At 45.5% G+C, this 20814-nt stretch overlaps 1 protein-coding gene across 1 annotated transcript in view; it reads right to left on the bottom strand.

The window, feature by feature from the left end:
• Positions 1 to 16019: 16019 nt before the first annotated feature.
• TIMM50 (translocase of inner mitochondrial membrane 50) overlaps positions 16020 to 20814 on the bottom strand; it is a 264504-nt gene continuing 259709 nt past the window's right edge. The window contains exons 9-11 of the mRNA XM_085625193.1: positions 18238 to 18394; positions 17416 to 17522; positions 16020 to 16612 (exon numbers count right to left, since the gene is read on the bottom strand). Of these exons, the coding sequence (XP_085481319.1) occupies positions 16511 to 16612; positions 17416 to 17522; positions 18238 to 18394 (366 nt within the window). The 3' untranslated portion in view covers positions 16020 to 16510. The remainder of the gene's footprint in view (positions 16613 to 17415; positions 17523 to 18237; positions 18395 to 20814) is intronic.

Genomic DNA, 20814 nt, shown 5'->3' with positions numbered 1-20814 from the left:
CTTTTATAGTACATACATTACAATGAAGCGAATGCAGTAGGCGTAACAATTGATAAGGAAAATGACGATTTATCTGCGTAACCAAAAATGGGTGTAATAAGGAGTAAAAAGGAACATAATTGGTTATGATGTCACATATAGGTGGATCTATAAGATAATACTTGGCATAGATGCGCGCGCAGCAGCATGACGTGTGATTGACGTGCAACTAGGGGGTGAAGGGGACTTGACATTTAGCTCTACATGTGGAGACAAAAAGTCTGGGGGGTCAAGTCAACCTAATCCCAAATCATATCTAACATCCTATGTTTAAAGAACTATGTTATCCACAAAAGAAGGACTCTCGGACAGAATCTATTCTATACCGACTGTGCGTGCGTGTACAAGCGTCTAAGTGTCTACACTGAATGCGAGGGGGTAGGAATATTCCCTGGTAACGGGGCTATGAATGACTTGCATGAGGACAGAGAAGTCGAGCCTTTTGCTCGGTAGCTGGAAGAATGTTTACTTAAACTACTAGACAGGAATGCATCGGCTGAGGGGGAAGCAGATAACTCGAAGGCGAAATACAGTTCTTGGCAGAGAGTAGGCTGATGTCAGGCTTCGTGAGCCGCGCAGAGAATGAGACAAAGTTCATGGTCACAGATGCAGGCTCAGACTCGAGGTTTCAGAGGCAGAAGGCAAGAGGAGTTTGATGACAGAATCAGGGCCTACTTGCCTGGACTGTAAAATGGCATAAGTGAACCATATAAAGCCGGTGGCCTTTCGTACTTAGGAATGGAATATCCGGCCTATTCATGGCGGATCTGACAGGGGACATGTTGACGGTGGACGCACATGTATTTGCGTCTTCATAACTGGAACTGGAGGGAACATACATGTACTTGTGACATGCACATAGAATCGTTGGGGTCCAAGATAGGGGACATAACTGACCAGAAAAATCCATATTTCCACAATAGCAGCAGTTCTTGAATAGTAAGATACCATGTAGGAGCATTGGCACAGTAGATTGATTAATAAAAAGGAAATTCTTAGAAGGTGGATGCGTGGCAGTTGAAAGTGTTCAAGCAGTCTGGCGGCTGGGTGAGCTGAATGGTGGTGGTAGTAGTGGGTGTGGAGATATATTCAGAGTTTAAGACCTTACAATCTGGAATGAGACTGCCTTTATTTACAAGCCAAAGATTCAGGTTCAGTTGTCTGCTGGGCTTCACTTTTTTTTTTGAAAATTATTTTTATTGGCATTTAAGAATATGAGTATACATACATCACTTGCCGTGTAAATGGGTACTTTACATTAGCGGACAAATAGACCCAACGTCAATATAGAGGGTACATATATGTCTTGTTCCGTGTGGAAGTGGTCTGTATGATTGCAAAGCAGTGCCTGTAAAGAAAACTGGGGAGGAAAACCAAACTGGGGGATGCCATGGAATTCTAGGTGATGAGTTCTAGGCTATGTCCCAAGTCTGCCATTGCCTGTTCGGCTATAGTCTGCTGGGCTTCACTTGATAGCATTTATATAGCACACTCTGTAGTGAAGGTTGTGTCTAGTTGCTGATCTGATTCCCTAAATCTTAAAGTCAGATTGAGCAACTTTATCTTGCCAATGTAGAAGACCTGTGAGGCATACAGTTTGGCTATTTTTCAGTTTTTAGGTCTCGCCTGAAACAGCGCATGTGCACACAGCTCGGAAAAGAATTTACACATATGCTGCACCGTCACACACCAAGAAAAATAATGAGAGGGAACATTGCTTACCCGCCAATATGTAAACTATAAAACAAACTAGCATACTCATTGCATGATGTTATCAATTATAACATCAGTGATGTAATAAATGATGTCATAGAACATGTCATGAGTGACGTAATATGTGCGGTCATAAGCAGTGCATTGCAGAAGTTTTTTTAGTTCAAAATGTTAATGTTGTCACTGAGAAATTCACCTAATTGTAACATTACTTAAACTTTGTTTTTTTCAGTGATACAGATTGTAGGAAGCTCTGGATATACTATACTAAAGTGAGGTATAATGTGCACATAGTCCAGTGGAACCCAAAAGGTAGGCAGAGGTAAAGTTAGATAGCACCTCATTCTCTATTTGTGGTAGTGTGGTCGAGCAAAAAGGCTGTATCAGAGGACAATGTTAAGCATTTGTTTTACACAATCAGTCAGCAAATGAATTCACACACTCAAAGACTGAACTTCAGACCAATTGTTTGTATAAAAATATTCTTTTAGTTATTTTATTTCCTAGAACCAAGCAAGCCTGGCACAGGAAAGTGATCAGTACTTTGCAGTAAATATACAGTTTATAACAGTTTGGATTGCAATTGTAAATGCACTTTTGTTTTGACTTACACAGTATTGTTTCTGAGAAAAGCAATGCTTTGTAAATACAGTACATATCCTTGAACGGGCTTGTCAGCAAAATACCAGGTAAGTTACTTTTTAGAATACTTTTTTTACTCCGTGTAGTATACCTGGATACTACACTGGGACATTTCCTGTAAACAGGTAAGGAAAAGGGTTTTTGGTAAATAGTACAATAGTAGAATTTCTTTAGGTTTTCAAACACCAAACTTCAAAACTTTTCCAAGAAAAACAGTCAATGTTATCCTATGGAGGAAAATAGTGTTATCGGTTTTAAGGTAAGCATTCGGTAGTGGGATTTCAGGTTCTGGGGGTAGACTCAGGGGTCCCCCATGGGCAGGGATGAACTCTCCTTACACCCTCAGCGGCGCTAGGGCTGCCGGGTGCAGAGTGCTGACGCCCAATTTTATCCAATGGGGGATAGGGGGCCTCCGTTTGGTGGCTGCTGACGAGCAGGCCACTTGGTTGTGGGAGCAAAGCTCCTGGACTTTAGCTCAGGGAAAATGGGGAAACAAAGTAGCACCAAAGGTGCACCCTCAGCGGCACTAGGACAGCCGGGTGCAGGGTGCTGTTTCGACATCCGGCACCCTGTTTGCAACAGGGAACCTCCGGTTTGCAAAGGCACTGCAGGCTTGGGGACGAAAGTCTTCTGGGTGCGACCACCACTTCGAGAGCCAAGTTGAGTTGTTGGGGGTTGGTTTGGCCACCCAAGGCCGTGGGGCGTCGAGTGCAGGGATGCCTTTTAGGGTCACGGTTGGGGGGACCTTCCGGATTTAGGCTGCAGGCGCCAGCTGGAGGTTTGAGGCAGGTCAGGGATCGCCAGATCTCGGGTCAGGATCGCAGGGGAGACCTCTTCGTAGTGTTTGCCCACTCGAGATGTGGACGGCGGGTGCAGATTTGTCCGGCCGGAGCCAGAGGTTTGAGATGAACAAATCCGTTGTTCGCGGCAGACACAGTCTTTGTGGTTGAAGGCAGGTAGGTCCTCCGGGGTTTTTGAGGTTGCTGGCTGCAGGACACACCAGGATTTAGCAGGAGCAGGTTTGAGGTGGAGACAGGCCGGTAGGGCTGGGGCCAAGTCAGTAGGCATCTTCCTCTGGTTAGCTTTGGCACGGCTGTTCGGTCCTTCTTTTCTTGTAGTTTCTTCTGGTCTGAGGAAGCAAGGTTCAGGGGTGCCCTAAATACTAGATTTAGGGTCATTACAGGTAGGTAAAAGGTTGGGACCAATGGGTCCCTTCCCTGGGGTGGGTACACCCCCTATTATGCCGGCCTCCAGTGGGAGGGGAGCATAAGCCTTTCCCTGGTTGGCTGAGTCCCCCCATCTACGAGATGGCGGGGACAGAGTTGTGCTTCACCTCCCCTCCCCCACCTGAGGGGTGGATTTGGCAGAGGTGGGCACACCTCTCTTCCTCACTTGTTTTTCCCGCCGGTTCTCCCACCCAAAGTGGGGGTCAGAACCAGTGGGGACCAGTTGCTGAAAGCAGCAAGTGGCCTGCGGAAGCCTTTGAAGCTTACCCTTTGTGGACCCTGCCCATCTGGGAGGAGGAGGCTTGGCACCTCGTCCCAGGATGTGCATGGTTTCAGGCCACCGAGAGCAGCAGGCTCTCGACCCAGGGGTCCAGAAACATGTCTGGTGGTGGCAGCTGAAAGCAGCCACTCAGCCTAGACACTAGTGGTAGGTCGTTTTTCAGAAGGGCATCTCTAAGATGCCCTCTGTGTGCATTTTCATTAAATCCCACTCTGGTATCAGTGTGGGTTTAATGTGCTGAGAAGTTTGGTATCAAACTTCCCAGTTTTCAGTGTAGCCATTATAGTGCTGTGAAGATCGTAATGACAAACTCCCAGAACCATATACTCTTAATGATGGCACTGCACTTACAATGTTAAGAATGGACTTAAGACACTGTAGGGGTACAGTGCTCATGCACCTGTACCCTCACCACGGGTATAGTGCACCCAGCTAGAGGGGTGACTGATTTATGCCAGGGCAGTGGTTTGTAGGCATGTCACACAGGGATGTGTGCCATGTCGACTCTTCACTCTGTTCTGCACCAAGACACGCACCCTGCAAAAGGTGTGTGTGTATATATAAAGGTACCGGGCCGCTAAGGGTGGCACAATAAGTGCTTCAGCCCTTAGAGGTTTTCCCTGGTCACAATGCCCTGGGTACCTGTGGTACCATTTAGCATGGGCTGACCTGTGGCCAGAGATGCCAATTGGGTTTGGGTTTGTTTTGGGGAAAGAACACAGGCCCTGGGAACCTGATTGGCAGGGACCCAGGGCACATCAAGTCAAAAGTGCATCAGTAGTCTGGCAAAAAGTGAGGGGGTTACTGCAACAGAAACCCAGCTTCTCACTCAGATATATACATATACACACTTGCCTTATATATACTAACCATTTAGATGGGGAGGCATGTGTATTAAAGGCATATGAGTGGTAAAAGCATGCGTGTGAAAAGCATTGCGTGATAAAGGATGCATGGTGAGGGCATTGCATTGTAATGTCTGTGTGGTAAAAGTGGTTTCTCATTCCAAGGAAACTAAGGGTGGACCCACAGGCAGAAGTCTGACTGGAGGTCCCCGCCGGATCCTTGGGGCCTGAAGGCACACAAAAAGGAACCAGTGAAGTGCAGAAAATGCACAGCATGGCCTCCCTTCAGACCTCCACTTGCTGTGACATCACTGACTGACTGAATCAGCTCTGATGACGCTAAAGAGTGATGCAGAGTGGCACGTTGAAGTCCTCCTGCCTTCTCTGGAGTTCGCGAGTGCTTGGTAGGCATTCCTACTTCGAAATCTTATGCTTCACCTTGGACTTACCTGAAGACTTCGACTGAGACAATGATCTGCTGCTGGAACAACTTCGGGACCTTCTTTTCGACATCAACCGGTCAAGGAGTGGAGTCTTTCTAATGTTTGACAATATACAACTTTGTCTTGTGGTTCCATATTGACTTTATATTCATCTGAGCGCAGTCAGCACAGGCCCTGGAATCATGTTCTGATCCCAGGAGCCATAGGCATGGTTTGCGAGGATCTGTCACAGACATCTGTTTACAACAATTCCTACACAGTTGGAACCCAGCAACATTTTCCCTTGCACACAGTGTAAGAAATTTCGAAAAAAGGTTGAGAAAGATAAAGAAGCAGATCCGGTTCTACATCTGAAGGCACGGAAAGAAAGGAACTGATTTTAGGCGCATATGGGTGACACTAATGTGAAGTTCTGCTCATCACCTCCGTAGCGGAAAGACGTTGGTGCAGAGCTGCACAACATCACCTACGAGCGCACAGTACTGCTTTAAAGTTTCCTGCTGCAGTCTGACTCCTGGGGAATTTTCACATGGTGAAGAATCTGCGGCTAGACGTATCCACCAGAAGGAAAATGTGACTTAACCTGCAAGCATCTGTTCATGACAGGTAGTAGTGTAGATTCACATTCTGTACATACTTCTGCAATCTAGTGTTGGGCTCTGACATGTGCAAGGTATTTCTTCTTCGAAGACTTCTTTCAATTCGCGAGGTATAGTGACTCCACCTATTGCTGGTATTGCGTATGGGCATCGACTCCACTGTTTGTTTTTTCCTACACGAAGGGTAAAGATGTAGATGGAGCATAGTGATACACAAAAGAGGACTATGTAAAGGAATAATAAAGATAAAAAAGATCTGCAACATCAAAAGGCTTCCGGGAAGGAGGGTGCGCGCATGTCAATCTACAGCACTACATTCCACAATCGGATGCTTACAGGGTAACATTTTCCATTCGTGGCATGTGTACCTGTAGATACTCATGCTGTGCATAGACTATAAAGTAGTGCTCCCTCAAGGTGGTGGCTAGCCTGAAGATTTTGCAGAAGACTGAAAAAGTGTATGTAAGACAGCCTGTCAAACTCTAGCTTATTGGTGAGCTAAAACATCCACATAGTAATCTTTAGTAAAAGTGTGGGGTGTAGACCAAGTAGCTGCTTTGCAGATGTCAGTTATAGGAATATTATCCAAGAAAGCCATAGAAGCTTCTTTTTACAGGTTGAGTGGGGTCTGGGAGGGACAGGCAAAGGTCGTTTGGCTTTGGCATAAGTCTGTATGTATTTATCCAATGAGCGTGCTAGAACTACTTTACAGAGGGAATACCCTTTGGGAGGTTGGAGGAAGAGGCCAAGAGCTGTTGTGTTTTAAGCAAGGGCCTAGTCCTGTCAATGTAATACTTAAGTGCTTTTAACATCTAATGTGTAGAGAGCTCGTTCTGCTACTGACTGTGGATGTGAAAAGAACATTGGGAGTTTTTTTTGTTTGATTAAGGTGTAAATTAGAGACCACCTTTGGAAGCACTTTGGAGTTTGTCCTGAGGACGACTCTATTGTGGTGTACTTGGAAAAAGGGTTCTTCCAGAGGTAGAGCCTGAAGCTCAACGACACACGAAGGAACTGATATCTACCAGAAAAGCTACCTTCCAGGAAAGAAACTGTAAGGAGTGGAGTAGCTCAAAAGGTGGGCCCATAACCCTAGCTAGTATGATACTGAGGGTGACAACCTTGGAGGGATAATCCTTTTGAGTTCCGCCGAGAAAAAACTCATCACAGGAATCCTGAAAAGGGAAGTATGTTCTCTGTTCTGAAGGTAAGCAGCGACAGCTGCCAGATGAAGCCTGATGGAAGTGTAAGCAAGTCTTGACTTCTGCACGTGGAGCAGATAACAGACAGCTGCTTGACAAAAGTCAATAGTGCATGTACCTTTTCAATTTGGCTGTGCAGCAAGCTCTGGTTGTGGGCCTGTGCGCATCTTTAAGGAAGGTCATACATTCTAAAGGCAGATTGAGGTATCCAAACTGCAGGAGCCAAATCGCAAGATTGAGCTGGTTGGGGTGTCCAAGTGTGCGCTGGTTCTATAAGATAGGATCCGGTCGATTGAGCAGCTTCTCATGAGGCACTAGACAGTTCAAGGAGAGTGGTGAACCAGGGCTGTTTGGCCCAGGTTGCTGTAACTGACATGAGGGTTAGAGAGGTTTGCCGAAGCCGGATAACCATAAACAGAAGTGGCAGAGCCTAGGGACTGTGGGAGTGGGAATCTGGAATTGAGGTTTGGGCATTTAGAACGGTGGCAAAAGGTGTGTTTGGGGAGACCCCAAATAGTGGAAGTACAGAATGAGGAGTTGGGGTGGGGTTCCAAACTGTGGACGTGTTGATGCATTCTGCTGAGCAGGTCTGCAAAGTCATTGTCCACTCCCAGTATGTACTCCATGAGTAGATGAACTCTGATTTATTGCCCACTGCCAAATGCCCTGGGCTAGAGAAGACAACTGCAAGGAGTAGAAAACAAGTTACTTACCTGTAACTAGAGTTATCCAGTATTGGTATCTTTCATAGATTCACATGCCTGAATCATTCCCCGTCGCCGAGGCGGGAGTCCCCGGTAAATAAAAAAGTAGTGCCAAAATGCTAGTAGTAGTAGTAGGCCCAAAGAAAAAGCCAAAAGCCTGTATCTTAGCAGCCTACCTCATTATGCAAAAAGAACCAAGAATTTGGTAACAACCAATCAGACACCAGCACCCTTCTAGAACCCTCTCAGCAGAGCCAGTTCTCCTCAGATTTTCGTAGCACAAGTGGGAAGTGAACGTCCCAAATTATATAGAACTGACTCTACGGGGAGGAGGGTGGGTGCATGTGAATCTATGAAAGATACCAATACTGGATAACTGTAGTTACAGGTAAGTAACTTGTTTTCTTATCCAGTATTGGGGTATCTTTCATAGATTCACATGCCTGAATCAGAATAGCGAGCAGTATACCAAGTATACAGTCTTTTGCGGATGGCGGGAGACTAGTGCTGATACTCCCTAATTGCATCCACAGCTTAACAAGAGGTATAAGAAAAGATCTTAAAATTCGAAATATGCAATCTATAAAGAGAAAAGCATGTGAACATGAAAGCAAATCATCATTGTAACACATTGCATTGTTATACTATAGATATCAACATCTTACATATTAAAATATGAAAAAAGGGTACCTGAAGGTATCTCAAAGAAACAGATGTCTTAGTACAGCTTGCCCAACTGCTGCATCATCACAATGCGTAGATTGGAGGCAGTAATGTCTGGTAAAAGTGTGGACATTTTTCCATGTCGCAGCACGGCAGATATTTTCTAGAGTCACACCAGCAAACAATGCTGTAGACGCTGCTACTGTCCTCGTGGAATGGGCCTTGGGTTTCCTCAACAAAGGCCTGTGAGCCTTGTCATGGCAGAAAAGTATTGTAGATGCTATCCATCTGGCAATGGTGGATTTTGTAACCGCCTTTCCCAGAGTACTTTGGCCATAAGCCACGAATAATTGATCGGACTTTCTAAGGTCCTTTGTTTTCAGAAGATAGAATTTAAGACATCTCTTGATATCGAGAGAATGTAAGCCTCGTTCCACTGGGGTGGATGGATTAGGAAAGAAAGTTTTTAACGTCACTGGTTCATTAAGATGAAACTGTGAAGGCACCTTAGGGATAAACGTTGGATTAGTTCGGAGGTGCACGTAGTCTTGAGTGAAGTGTAGAAAAGGTTCCTTTACAGTAAACGCCTGAATTTCACTCACTCGTCGAGCTCATGTTAAAGCCAGAAGTAAAGCAACCTTCCATGTAAGGAATTTTAGGTCAGCCTTGTGGATGGGCTCGAATGGATGCTTCATTAATTGCATTAAGACTGTGTTAAGTTCCCATTCCGGTGGCGGAAGTCTGACCGGAGGAAACTCTCGGAATAGTCCTTACATAAACTGTTTAATTAAAGAGGATGAACAAAGAGAAGGGCCATGAGCACCCCTTCTGAATCTGGAAAGTGCAGCTAAGTGGACCTTGACTGAAGGGAAAGAAAGTCCAGATCTTGCCAGGTGTAACAAGTAAGGAAGGATCTTTTCTGCAGGATCGTCCACCGGGTGCACCTGGTTTGCTTCACACCAGCAGCAAAACCGTTTCCATTTTAGACGGTACGTTTTTATCGTGCTCTGAGCTCGTGATTTTGTTAATATATCCCTACAGTCTTGAGGGATATCCAGGTCCTTAAACTCTAAGAAGTCAGGAGCCATGCGTGGAAATGTAGGGACTGAGGGTCCGGGTGGGAAACCTGACCTCTGTTCCTTGACAGCATTGTGGGTGTCGGGCGAAGACGGATCGGCTGGTCCTGTGATAGCAATAGGAGCTCCTGAAACCAGTATTGGCGTGGCCATCTGGGTGCAATCAAGATGAGACGACAGCCCTCCAACTTCATCTTGCGTATGACCCTCGGTATCAGGGGTATCGGGGGAAAAGCGCAAGCACAAATCCCTGACCATCGCATGGACAGGGCATTCTCCCTTGAGCCCTGTTGAGGGTATCTGCTGGCATAGAAGCGGCATTTCTTGTTCTCCTTCGTGGCGAACAAATCCAGCGGTGGTGTTCCCCAAGCTCTGAATATTCTGAGCACCTGAGCTTGCTCTAGCTCCAATTCGTGGCAATCTGATTGGGATCTGCTGAGCGTGTCCGCTAATGTATTGCAGAGACCTCTGACATGTTCTGCTCTGAGGGTTATGTTGTGGAGTGTGACCCATTCCCACAACTCCCGAGCTTCCGTGGACAAAGTTGCTGATCTTGTTCCTCCTTGTTTGTTCACGTAGAACATGCTGGTGGTATTGTCGGTTCGATTCAGAACCGAAGAACCTGCAATCCTTGGAAGGAAAGCTTGCAGAGACAGGAAAATTGCTCGCAATTCCAGACTGTTGATGTGTTTGTTTTTGTACTCTGGGGACCACTTCCCCTGTATCTGTAAATCTTGGAGATGACCTCCCCATCCTTCCATGGAAGCATCGGTAGTGAGGACAAAGTCTGGAATATTCTGAATGAAAGTAAGCCCTTCTGATAAGTTGGGAATATGGGACCACCAACGTAGAGCGCTCTTCATGCCTGAAGTGACTCTGATGATGTCGTCGAAGGAGCCCATCACCTGCTGCCACTGAAGGTGTAACTCCTCCTGCAAGGGTCGCATGCGGAGCCGCGCCAGAGGAACGAGTTGTATTGCAGAGGAGCACATCCCTAGGAGCGACGCGAACATCCGGACAGAAACTGACTTTCTTTTGGAAATTCGGATTGCTAAGTTTTGAAGACGAACCTGCCGTTCGTGAGACAAGAATGCCTTGCAGCAGACGGTATCTAACAGCGCGCCCAGAAAAGGAAGGATCTGCCTTGGTTGTAATTGAGATTTGCTCCTGTTGATCGTAAGCCCCAGAGAATGGAACAGACGAAGAGATGTTGTCACGGCAGTCTTGACTGATCTTTCCGAAGGACCCTTTATTAACCAGTCGTCTAAATACGGAAAGACTTGGATTCCTTGGGAGCGCAACACTGCTGCCACTGGAGCTAGGCACTTCGTAAAGATCCTTGGGGCAGATTTTAACCCAAACGGGAGCACCTTGAACTGGTAATGGGCGCCAGCCACTGTGAAGCGAAGATACTTGCGATGCTTCGGATGTATTGGGATGTGAAAGTAAGCGTCTTCCATATCTAAGGAAGCTAGAAAATCTCCCTCTTTGAGGCAACCTAGAATTTCCGCCAGAGTGACCATGCGAAATCCCTGCTTCGTGAGGAATCTGCTCAGATTGCGAAGGTCTAAGATTGGGCGCCACTCCCCTGATTTCTTCTTGATGAGAAAAAAGCGGGAATAGAAACCTGTCCCCTTTTGAAGCGCAGGAACCTTCTCGATTGCGTTCTTGAGGAGCATCGTTAAAGCTTCTTTGAATAGTAAGTGAAGACGATGGGGAGGGAGTCCCTTGGGTGGTTTGTTGGGTGGTTTGGTGACAAACTCTAAGGTATGACCGTTGTGAACCAGGTCCAGAACCCACTGGTCCGACGTAATTTCTTGCCACTTGGTCGCAAAAGTTGAAATTTTCGCACCCACAGGGAGGGGAAAAGGAGTGGAAGGCGCCCTGCAGAAATCATTGCTTCCGTGAGGTGTCTCTTCCCTGATTCTGCGATCTTTTTCGTCCGCCTTGACGAGAGAAACCAGATGTATTGGTCTGTCTGTAGGAAGACTGATATGATTGCCGATACTGAGGCTGGTACCTATTTTGTTGGGTATGATAACTTCCTCTGGATGAAAATCCACGGCCCCTTGCTCCTCTGAAGGTACCTCTTTTGTATTGCAAGGAGCCCAACGATCTTGCAGTATCAGTATCCGTTTTAATTGTTTGGAGTGCGTCATCTATGTGTTTTCCAAATAATGATTCGCCATCATAGGCCATGTCCAATATTTTTGTCTGGACTTCTTGTCTGAACGTGGTAGCTTTCAGCCAACCCTGGCGCCTAAGAACCGCAGCCCCAGCCAACTGGCGAAAGTTAGTATTCGCAATATCCAGTGCGCAGTCGATAGTCTCTGAGGCTGCACGCTCACCCTCCAACAAAATCTTTCGAGCATCTTGCCTGTTATCCTCTGGGATGAGGTCGATAAAGCTTGCCATTTCTGACCACATCTGGCGGTCATAACGCCCTATTATCGCTAGGGAGTTGGCTGCCCTGATGGAAGCAGCTGCCATAGTTGAAAAAATTTTCCCAATTAGATCCAGTCGGCGTCCTTCCCTATCCGGTGGTGTAGTGACCGGTGTTGCCGGATTCTTAGACTTTTGTTGGGCTGCCTGAGATATAACCAAGTCTGGACGCGGTTGGCCAATGAGACAAGAGGGACTGTCGGCTGGAGCACGGTTTTTTTTGTCAATCCGTGGAAGCACCGCTGGTACTGATGCCGGGTTTTTCATGATTGTAACCCCTTCTTTCCAAATATAGTCTTGACTCTTCTTTAAAGTCATGCAGAAAACAGTCAGACTGCTCAATGGTGACCGGCAAGTTGAACCTGGTCGCAGCTCGCTGCATAAGGTTATGGAACCCCCCTATATCTTCTGGAGGCGAATCAGGTGGTAGAGGGGTAGGTGGCGAAGGCATAGGGATTATATATGAATCCCAAGGGTCTGCTGGGTCTGGCAGCTCGCCCTCTTCGTATTCCTCCTCCCAGGTTGTATCTTGATGCGGGTCCTGTGGAGGATCAGGCAGTTGAGGCATTGGGGCTGGACCCTCAGGCAGAGGCAATGGGTCCGGCTGCGGCGCAGTCTGTGGAACCTGTGGAACGTTTGGCTGCGGTGGAAAACGCTGCTTATAATCTGCAAGCATGGCTTGTAGGTCTTGTATTAAAGTAGGAGGCAGATGTGACATCTCGTTCCTACGAGGTTGTGTGTAGCAGGGTCTATGATGCGGAATGACTATGTCTTCCTGATAGTAATGCCCTTGATAATTGTCATCTTCCTCATCATCATCGTCCTCCTGACATTTGATGTGCAGTTCCGAAGGATGGCGAGCAATCCCAAAGGGCCCTTCGTCCTCGTCGTCCACATAATCATCATCGTCACACTGCACATAAGTTTCCAGGAGATGCGAGGGAGTAAGCGGTGAAATGTCCTGCCTTTGAAAAGACTTTAGTTGAAAAGTCCTGGTGGAAACTGGAGTAGAGGTCATCGTCGACGAGGTCGTCGTCGACGGGGCTGTGGTCGACGGGATCGTCGACAGGATCGTAGACTGTGCCACCGTCGTCGACGGGCTCAACGTCGACGGGGTCTTCGTCGACGGGGTCTTCGTCGACGAGCTCTTCGTCGACGGGCTCGACGTCGACGGGGTCTTCGTCGATGGAATCTTCGTCGATGGAATCTTCGTCGATGGAATCTTCGTCGACTGGCTCGATGTCGACGGGATCTTCGTCGACGATGGAATCTTCGTCGACGAACTCTTCGTCGACGAGCTCGACATCGACAGGCTTTTCAATGGCGGAATTGTCGACGGCGGTACTGCTGACTTCGTCGACGAGGACTTCGTCGACGACACCTCGACGGCGGGCTTCTTTGTGAGGATAGTAATCTTCGTAGACATAATAGGAGAGGTAAGTGCCGTCGTCGTGAAGGTTTGTGTCAATGAAGAAGCAGACGAGGTGACAGAAACTGAAGATTGAGAGTAAGCCAAAGGTTTTCAAAGGCTTTTACTCACAGTTTGTTTGCTAGTCTTGACTGTAGAATCCTGAGGAGAGTGCGCATCAGAAGTAGAATGATGCGATTTCTGACGCTTCTTCCCTTCGCTGGAAGAGCTGTCCTGCGATCTAGCTCTCTTGCTAGAAGTAGAGGCTTTGTCATCCTCCTCAGCCGAAGAGGATTTAAGCCACAAAAGCACTCTCGCCTCCCTATCCCTGAGAGTTTTTGTAGGGAAGGTGCGGCAAATCTTGCAATCTTTTGCCTCCTGTTTAGGGTAGAGGCAGTAGATGCAGTCTACATGTTGATCATCAACATGGACTCTCTTCTTGGTGCAGGTCCTGCAGGACTTAAACAAGGCCTTCTTGTCTGACATGCTGAAGCAAGTTTAAAGAAAACTGAGAGGCACTAAGGGAGACTCCCTTCCACACGACGTGCGGTGAAAATCTGAGGAGAACTGGCTCTGCTGAGAGGGTTCTAGAAGGGTGCTGGTGTCTGATTGGTTGTTACCAAATTCTTAGTTCTTTTTGCATAATGAGGTAGATAGGCTGCTAAGATACAGGCTTTTGGCCTTTTCTTTGGGCCTACTACTACTACTAGCATTTTGGCACTACTTTTTTATTTACCGGGGACTCCCGCCTCGGCGACTGGGAATGATTCAGGCATGTGAATCTATGAAAGATACCCCAATACTGGATAAAGTGCTGCTCTGTTTCTCCAAGTAAACGGTGGCAGTTGTGTTGTCTGTCCAACTGAGTATCAGCTTGTGTTGGATGCGTGGGAAGAACGCTTTGAGGGCTAGCTAGATGCCTAACAATTCTAGGTGGTTGATGTGGGGACCATGTTGATCAGACACCCACACCCCTTGAAGGGTCAGCTCCTATAAGTGCGCCCCAACCAGAAAGCGAGGAGTCCATTGTTATGGTCATCTGCAGCACTGGGTTCAAAAAGAGCTGGCCTTGCAACAGGTTATTGGCATTACATCTCTGCAGAGAGCGAGGAGTGCTGTCCCAGATCAAATCTAGATCCTCACAATGGCCCTCTGCTTGTAATCATTGTGCTCTAGGCACTCCCGCAACTGACGTATACGTAACCTGGCATGTTGGATTATATAACAATGCAGGAGGTAGTCATGCTGAGGAGGCGCATTACCTCTTGACCATTTCCCAGCAATCTGCTGAAAAAGAGGGAGCAGTGCTTGGAACGCTTGGACCCTTGCAGGGCTGGGGTATGCTTTCCCCATAAAAGTGCTTAGTATAGCCCCTAGGAAGGACTGGAGATGAGATTTTATGATACTGATAAATCCTATGCTCTGTAAGATGTATGGTGGCTTGGGTGTTTGCTGGGCATTGCTGTTCCATGGTGCTCGAGCAGCCAATTGTCTAAGGGACGACATTGACGCCCTTCCTTCTGAAGTGAGCGGCTACCACAACAAGATACTTTGTAAATTCCATTGGAGCTGTGGTCAATCTGAAGGGTAGCACTTTGAACTGATAATGCTGACCACTTTCCACAAATTTGATATGTGCAGGGTGGATGGGGATGTGCAAGAAGGCATTCTTCAGGTCGAGAGCAGTTATGAAGTTGCCTTGCTGTTGTAACGGAATGGCATCCTGGATTGTTACAATATGAAAATGTTCTGACAGGATGTACTTGTTGAGGGGCCTGAGGTCAAGAATGGGCAACAGAGACCTGTTCTCCTTGGGAATTAAAGAAGTATTAGTAAACCCCTTTCCCCCAGTGTTGTGGTGCAACAGCTCCTATGACCCCCTTGCCAAGTAGTGCATACATTTCATCTTGAAGCAGATGCTGATGTTCTGGAGAGAGTGTCTTTGGAGGGGAATATTGGGGTGTTTGCATAAGTTCTAGGGAGTAACCCTTTGCTATGATATTGAGAACCCACTGGTCGAAGGTAATCTCTGTCCAGTGGGACAGAATCCCTTGCAGTCTTTACCTGAAGAAAGTGTGGTGGGCGGGAGTCACTATTCTGCAGGCATGGCCCCTTTAGGGTCTGCGCCTTTGACCCTGCCTCTACCGTTACTATTTTTGTACCCTCCAATCCCCTGTTGCTGCTGTTGCCTCGTGAAGGAGGCGGATGCCTCGGCTGTAGTGGTTTTCACCCCTCAGTGGTACTCTGTACGTCAAAAGGAGCCGTGGATAGATGGGGTCTGTAGGGTACCCTTGGCTTTGGCAGTTTGTGTTTACTTAGATTTTCTAGCATCTGATCAAATTGCGGGCCGAACAGGTGTTCCCCGTCAATAGGCAAGTTGACCAGATGCTGCCGAACTTCTGGCTTAAAGACTGTCCTCCCTAGTCTATGCTAGCAGAGATATAACATAACCAGAGTCTAACAGTTCTGTTCTCTGGAGCATGTTCTAAACCTGTGCAGGCACTCCAGGTCTAAACCAGCCTGTTGGTTACATAAGAATGTCGACCTTTTAATGAATATTACAATTTTCCACATCAAGATTTGAGATTCCTGTGTCTTATGCAAGATATAGAATATCCTAATGTTTCAGAGAATCCAGCACAATTTCATGCAACCCCTTTCATAGCAAACACCCACTTCTCAGTGGAGTGTCTCTTGCAGCTACCAAACGGATAAAACACTCAGCCCACACATTCTGTTACCACCAACCTAGTCTTTATTCCTGTACACATTGAAAATAATTTATTGGGAAACCAAATTGTCCTCTACATCCAAGACATGACATTTATACGAAGAACAGAAACACTGAAGCGTGTGCTTTCAACGAAGCATCCTCTGCAAATGGGGGATACCATGTCAGTTTGAGGATTAACCTTTTCCCTTCTTACTATGGTGTATGGATACATTGTTGCTTTTAGGATAGGTGGATGGTCCTTTCCCTTATCATGGGACAGCTGTGGGCCAGAGAGTGTGAGGCTGGTATGCCTTAATGAAATCGCAGTTCAGGACTCTGCTGAGAGGTAGGCCATACTATTCCTGGTGGGCTCCGTCCGACAGGTGGTTATGCCACAAAGACTGAAACATGTCCATATGCAGTCTATTCCTTCAATCCAAAGGACATCTCCTGGTCTCCATCCACCAGGAATGGCATCCTGCATTCCACTTGAGGGTGGGACAGAAAGAGCACGATCACTGCTGCTTGGAACGTGACCACAGACGGTTTGTTAGGGAGCCTAGGAAGAACGGCTGAGTCTTGTTCTTCGACAGGTTCTCCAGCCGCTGCTGTTCCTCCTGCACAAAAGTGTTAAAAAGAGTGAATCTGGGCATTCATTACTCATGACAAAACACAGAAATTTTTTGTCAAGGCATAAAACTTCCCACCAATAAAGAGTTGTAACAAAATCCATTCATAGTCCTAAACATTAATTCTCGTCCCTCTACCCCAAACTTAAACCTTGGTCAAAACTGAAATCCACTCAATATACTCTTACAACTTGCCCTTCAGTATCATTCCCAGAGGATTATTTCAAAATATTCCTTGGACTACTATATTAAGATAATGTCTCTCAACCAAGCAAAATATCCTGAACATGAGCAACTCACTGCATTTCTAAATTTTCCTGCAAAAAGGCCCCTAACTTACCTAAGCCATTCACAGAGACTCTTAGAACCCCCGAGAATCCTAATAAATCTTAATAAAAATCCTCAGAAATCGTGCACCTAAATTCTCTTAGCAGTTTCACATAAAATTCCTAGAACTTCATACAGTAAAAGAACAACCACCTTTATTGTGAAACCCCCCATAGGAGCATCATTTATTATCCAGACGCCTAGATCGTCAGGAAAACATTTAACTGACACCTGGCACAGCACAGTATCAAGAAGGTTTGCATTACCATAGAATCTATTTAGTTTAAAATAACCTCTTCAAGAAAACTCCTGCACCTTCCCCTATTAAAATAAAACCAAACCATGGAGGATCAATGTATATGGACAAAGCAGTGGGGTAGTAGTTGCCTGCAAGATTTTCTTTCCTTATTTCTCCACAGCTCAGTTATTCCCCCAGCAAATACTCTACATAAGGATGCACAGACCTGTTCCAACTGGGTCTGTCGGCGCTTGAAGGCTTCCAAGGGGTCGTCCTCAAGGGAATAATTCTCCAGTACACTTCGGACGTCATCTACTCCACTTAAAGCAATGGCTATAGATGAAAAAGCAGAAGGGTACGATGATTAGAGTGGGAGGATCACAACAAGAGCAAAGATTATACATTCAGAACAATGCGGGCAATACCTATGCACGTGCGACAGTAAAATCCCACCAAGGTAATATTGGTGATGTTTTACATGAAATCAGAGATGCAGGAAATACAATTTAATAATTTACAATGTCACGTTACAAGCTAGGTGCTTCATAACAGAGCCAATGGATACTAGATAATATTTGAATGCAGACATTGAGTGAAGGGAAATGCTAACAACTATTATGCATTAACACCCCACTATGATCTCCAAGTTACGTTGAATTAGGATACCTACGATGCCAAAAGTACACGTCTTTAAGGATCAATGCATAGTTGTCCGGCTGCATTCTTTATGAAGCAGACAGGGAACTGTGCAGGTAGCCACTGCAGCTTGACATTACAATCTGAAGGGTTCTTCAAAAAATGAGCCGCGCCTGCATGATCAATTCTTGTTTACCTTTCTGAGAAGGACAGCACTTCGCTGTTCATCTCAATGCTTATTGTACTCTTTTTAACCCACAATGTGCTCTAATGCCTCCTTAGTTAGGTATCATAGACGGATCTGCAGGGTGTCTTGAAAGGAAATTAAAATTACAACCCTTTTAGCCCCAGACGTGCTACTCTACTGCCCATGTATAATGATGTGCAAGAACCCCACCCTATCAAAACTTACTTTTTAGGAACGCAGCAAGATCAAACAGTGTCCTATCATCAGAGTTTCCATCCCACTTCTTCAGAGCCAGACCATTGAATGGCTGCAAACGAAACGCCTCCTTGTTACAATCCACCATCACCACTCTAGAGGCCTCTCTGTTAAGACAGGAAATATCCTGAGAGGGAGAATAAACAAGACAAAAGGAGAAATTAGTAGACGCCCTAGGATACAGAATCAAGATCTCCGATTGAGTAAAGTATAAAACCTGCTTTTATTTATATATAACTATGCCATCTATCCATCCTTCCTTCACTGAAGGACACATTCATCCCAATCTTGAGGGACTCCAGTAGGCATGAAGGAATCCGCTCAGGAAGACCACAGTACAGATTTATACATTTCCATAAAAAGAACGTTTGTCAAGAAAGAACTCGCAAATGAACGTTTAATATAAAAGCAATTGAATAACGAAAAAAGAACATCCGTTTTGGTATTGCAGACAATAGCGTGCACTCATCCACAGTACTGTCTCTTGTTCCTGCAGGGCTCTTGGAAGATACATATAGAAGAAATTACCTTCATAGTTATTCTGCTACTCTTGACGCTTGCTTTACTTGATTCACAATTAATTAGTCCTGCTGGCTTATTGTTATTCTACAAGAATGTTGTCACATTAAAGGTTTAGTGACAGTCCCAGCAAGAACATCCAACTGTGCACAACTACTCTCCACCCAGGGGTCACTAGCCATCCAAAACAGCTCCTACAGGCCTTTCCCTAAATGTACGGTTGGGTGGGTGTATAAAGGAGGGCGAGCAGGGACTAAGAGTAACAGACTCACCATAAATGTCTTTTTTTTTTATTATTAGGTCAGGCCAAGGGACAACTTTGACTGTCTCACTAGCCTCGTGTTTTGGTAAAAATGCATAACAAAAATACATATATTTCTATCATAATTCATATATGTGCACATACAGATGCTTTCGGTCAGTCTCCATCTTTTGGTCTGTTCACCCGTTATTCACATTTTGTTTCTGTGCACCATAGTATACAGCATGGGCCAATGAGTCAGCCCACTTCAGTCACTGAATATCCTAGCTTTGATTGATGCTTCCCTTACATGTGTGACCATATGGGGCCAATTTTTTGTCAATACGCATATGTGTCCTTACATCGGGTAATGCCACTGAGAGGGGATACCTTTGACTATGCTTTTATTTTAAATAATCAGTAACAAAAAGCATGAACAGGGGTCCATGTTAGTTCAAATGAGAATGAAATTTCGGAGGAGGGTGAAATGTCCATTTCATACTGAAAAGTTAATTCTCTAGCAAGAGAGGGATAGCTGGTTTGTTGCCCTGGAGTATACCCATGTCACGAAATGGGTAAACGGCCAGACACTCAAAATGTGTGCTCTTTTCTGGTAAAATGTCAAAAATAGACATCTGAAAAGTCGCAGTCATTAGTAGATGAAACAGGCACTAAAGTAGGTGATAAAAATAGATCATTACTCATTGTATTAGTATAAGACCCCACCAGTTCTTGTGCACAAAAAGGGGTGAAGTTGCTCAAACAGTGGAAAACGTACCCCAAAACGAAGGTGTCAAAACCAAATCATCTGAAACGTACAGATTCAGGCTTGAACCTCCTTCCCTTTGAGGCCCAGCTTTAAATGGTGCTATCTACCTACCCTGGCTCTGTTGACCTTATTCCATTTTGTTAAGAATCTCGACTTGAGAAGTACCCATTCTAAATTCTTTATGATGCAATTCTTCCATTTTAAGATGAAAACATCTGTATTTCAGATGTTTACGACTGGGAGATCCTGCACGAGTGGGACAACTGGGGCATAAAAATTATTTGCATAACTTAGCAGATGTTATGTGGAAGATTTCTTTCAGGGGTCAAGTGATAAAGGAGATGCAAAGTATTATGCTTCCACAACTGTGACGCTGTGTAATACATTATTTTGGGAGCTAGGGAAAGGACTTGGAAAGTAGTCTATGCAATGATGATTCACAAACTAAAATGCATCTATATTTCAGGCAATTTTTTTTTTTACTTGAACCAGAAATAAACTTATTGGGTCAATCATTTCTTCCACGGTGTGGGGGATAGAAGACTGAGTAAAGAAGGGAGGGGATCCTTGATATGCAGTATGAAAGAAGCAGTGCTCCAGATAACCTACCAGAAAGTGGACAAACTCTTATGATGCTATTGTCTGAGATGAATCCCACAGAAGCGATCGTGTTCACTTGGGAAAGCGACTAGGGGTGTAAGGGTTTAAAGTTCTAGTGGCGCAGATGTCCAATATTCACAACTTTGATGTTGAGATTTATATTGATGTAACAACTTCAATGGATATGGCAGACTTTTCCTGCAAAAGGTTTTTTAAGGCAAAATTCTCTTGCAAAACGTACATTTTGCAGGATTTCTTTCACCCTTAAAGCTTAATTTTTGCTGGACTTCTATTTTTCTCCTAAACCTTGTCATCTTCGTTAAGTTTAAGAAAGCAGAAATAAAAAAATAAAAACTTTACAAAGTTGGTGAAAAAGAGTTTTCCAACTTTGCCTAGCACTAGCTATAACGGGACTTTG

This window comes from Triturus cristatus, chromosome 9, assembly GCF_964204655.1.
Source record: "Triturus cristatus chromosome 9, aTriCri1.1, whole genome shotgun sequence".
NCBI lineage: Eukaryota > Metazoa > Chordata > Amphibia > Caudata > Salamandridae > Triturus > Triturus cristatus.
Note: the sequence above shows the minus strand (reverse complement) of the source record. Positions and strands in the feature narration are given on the sequence as shown.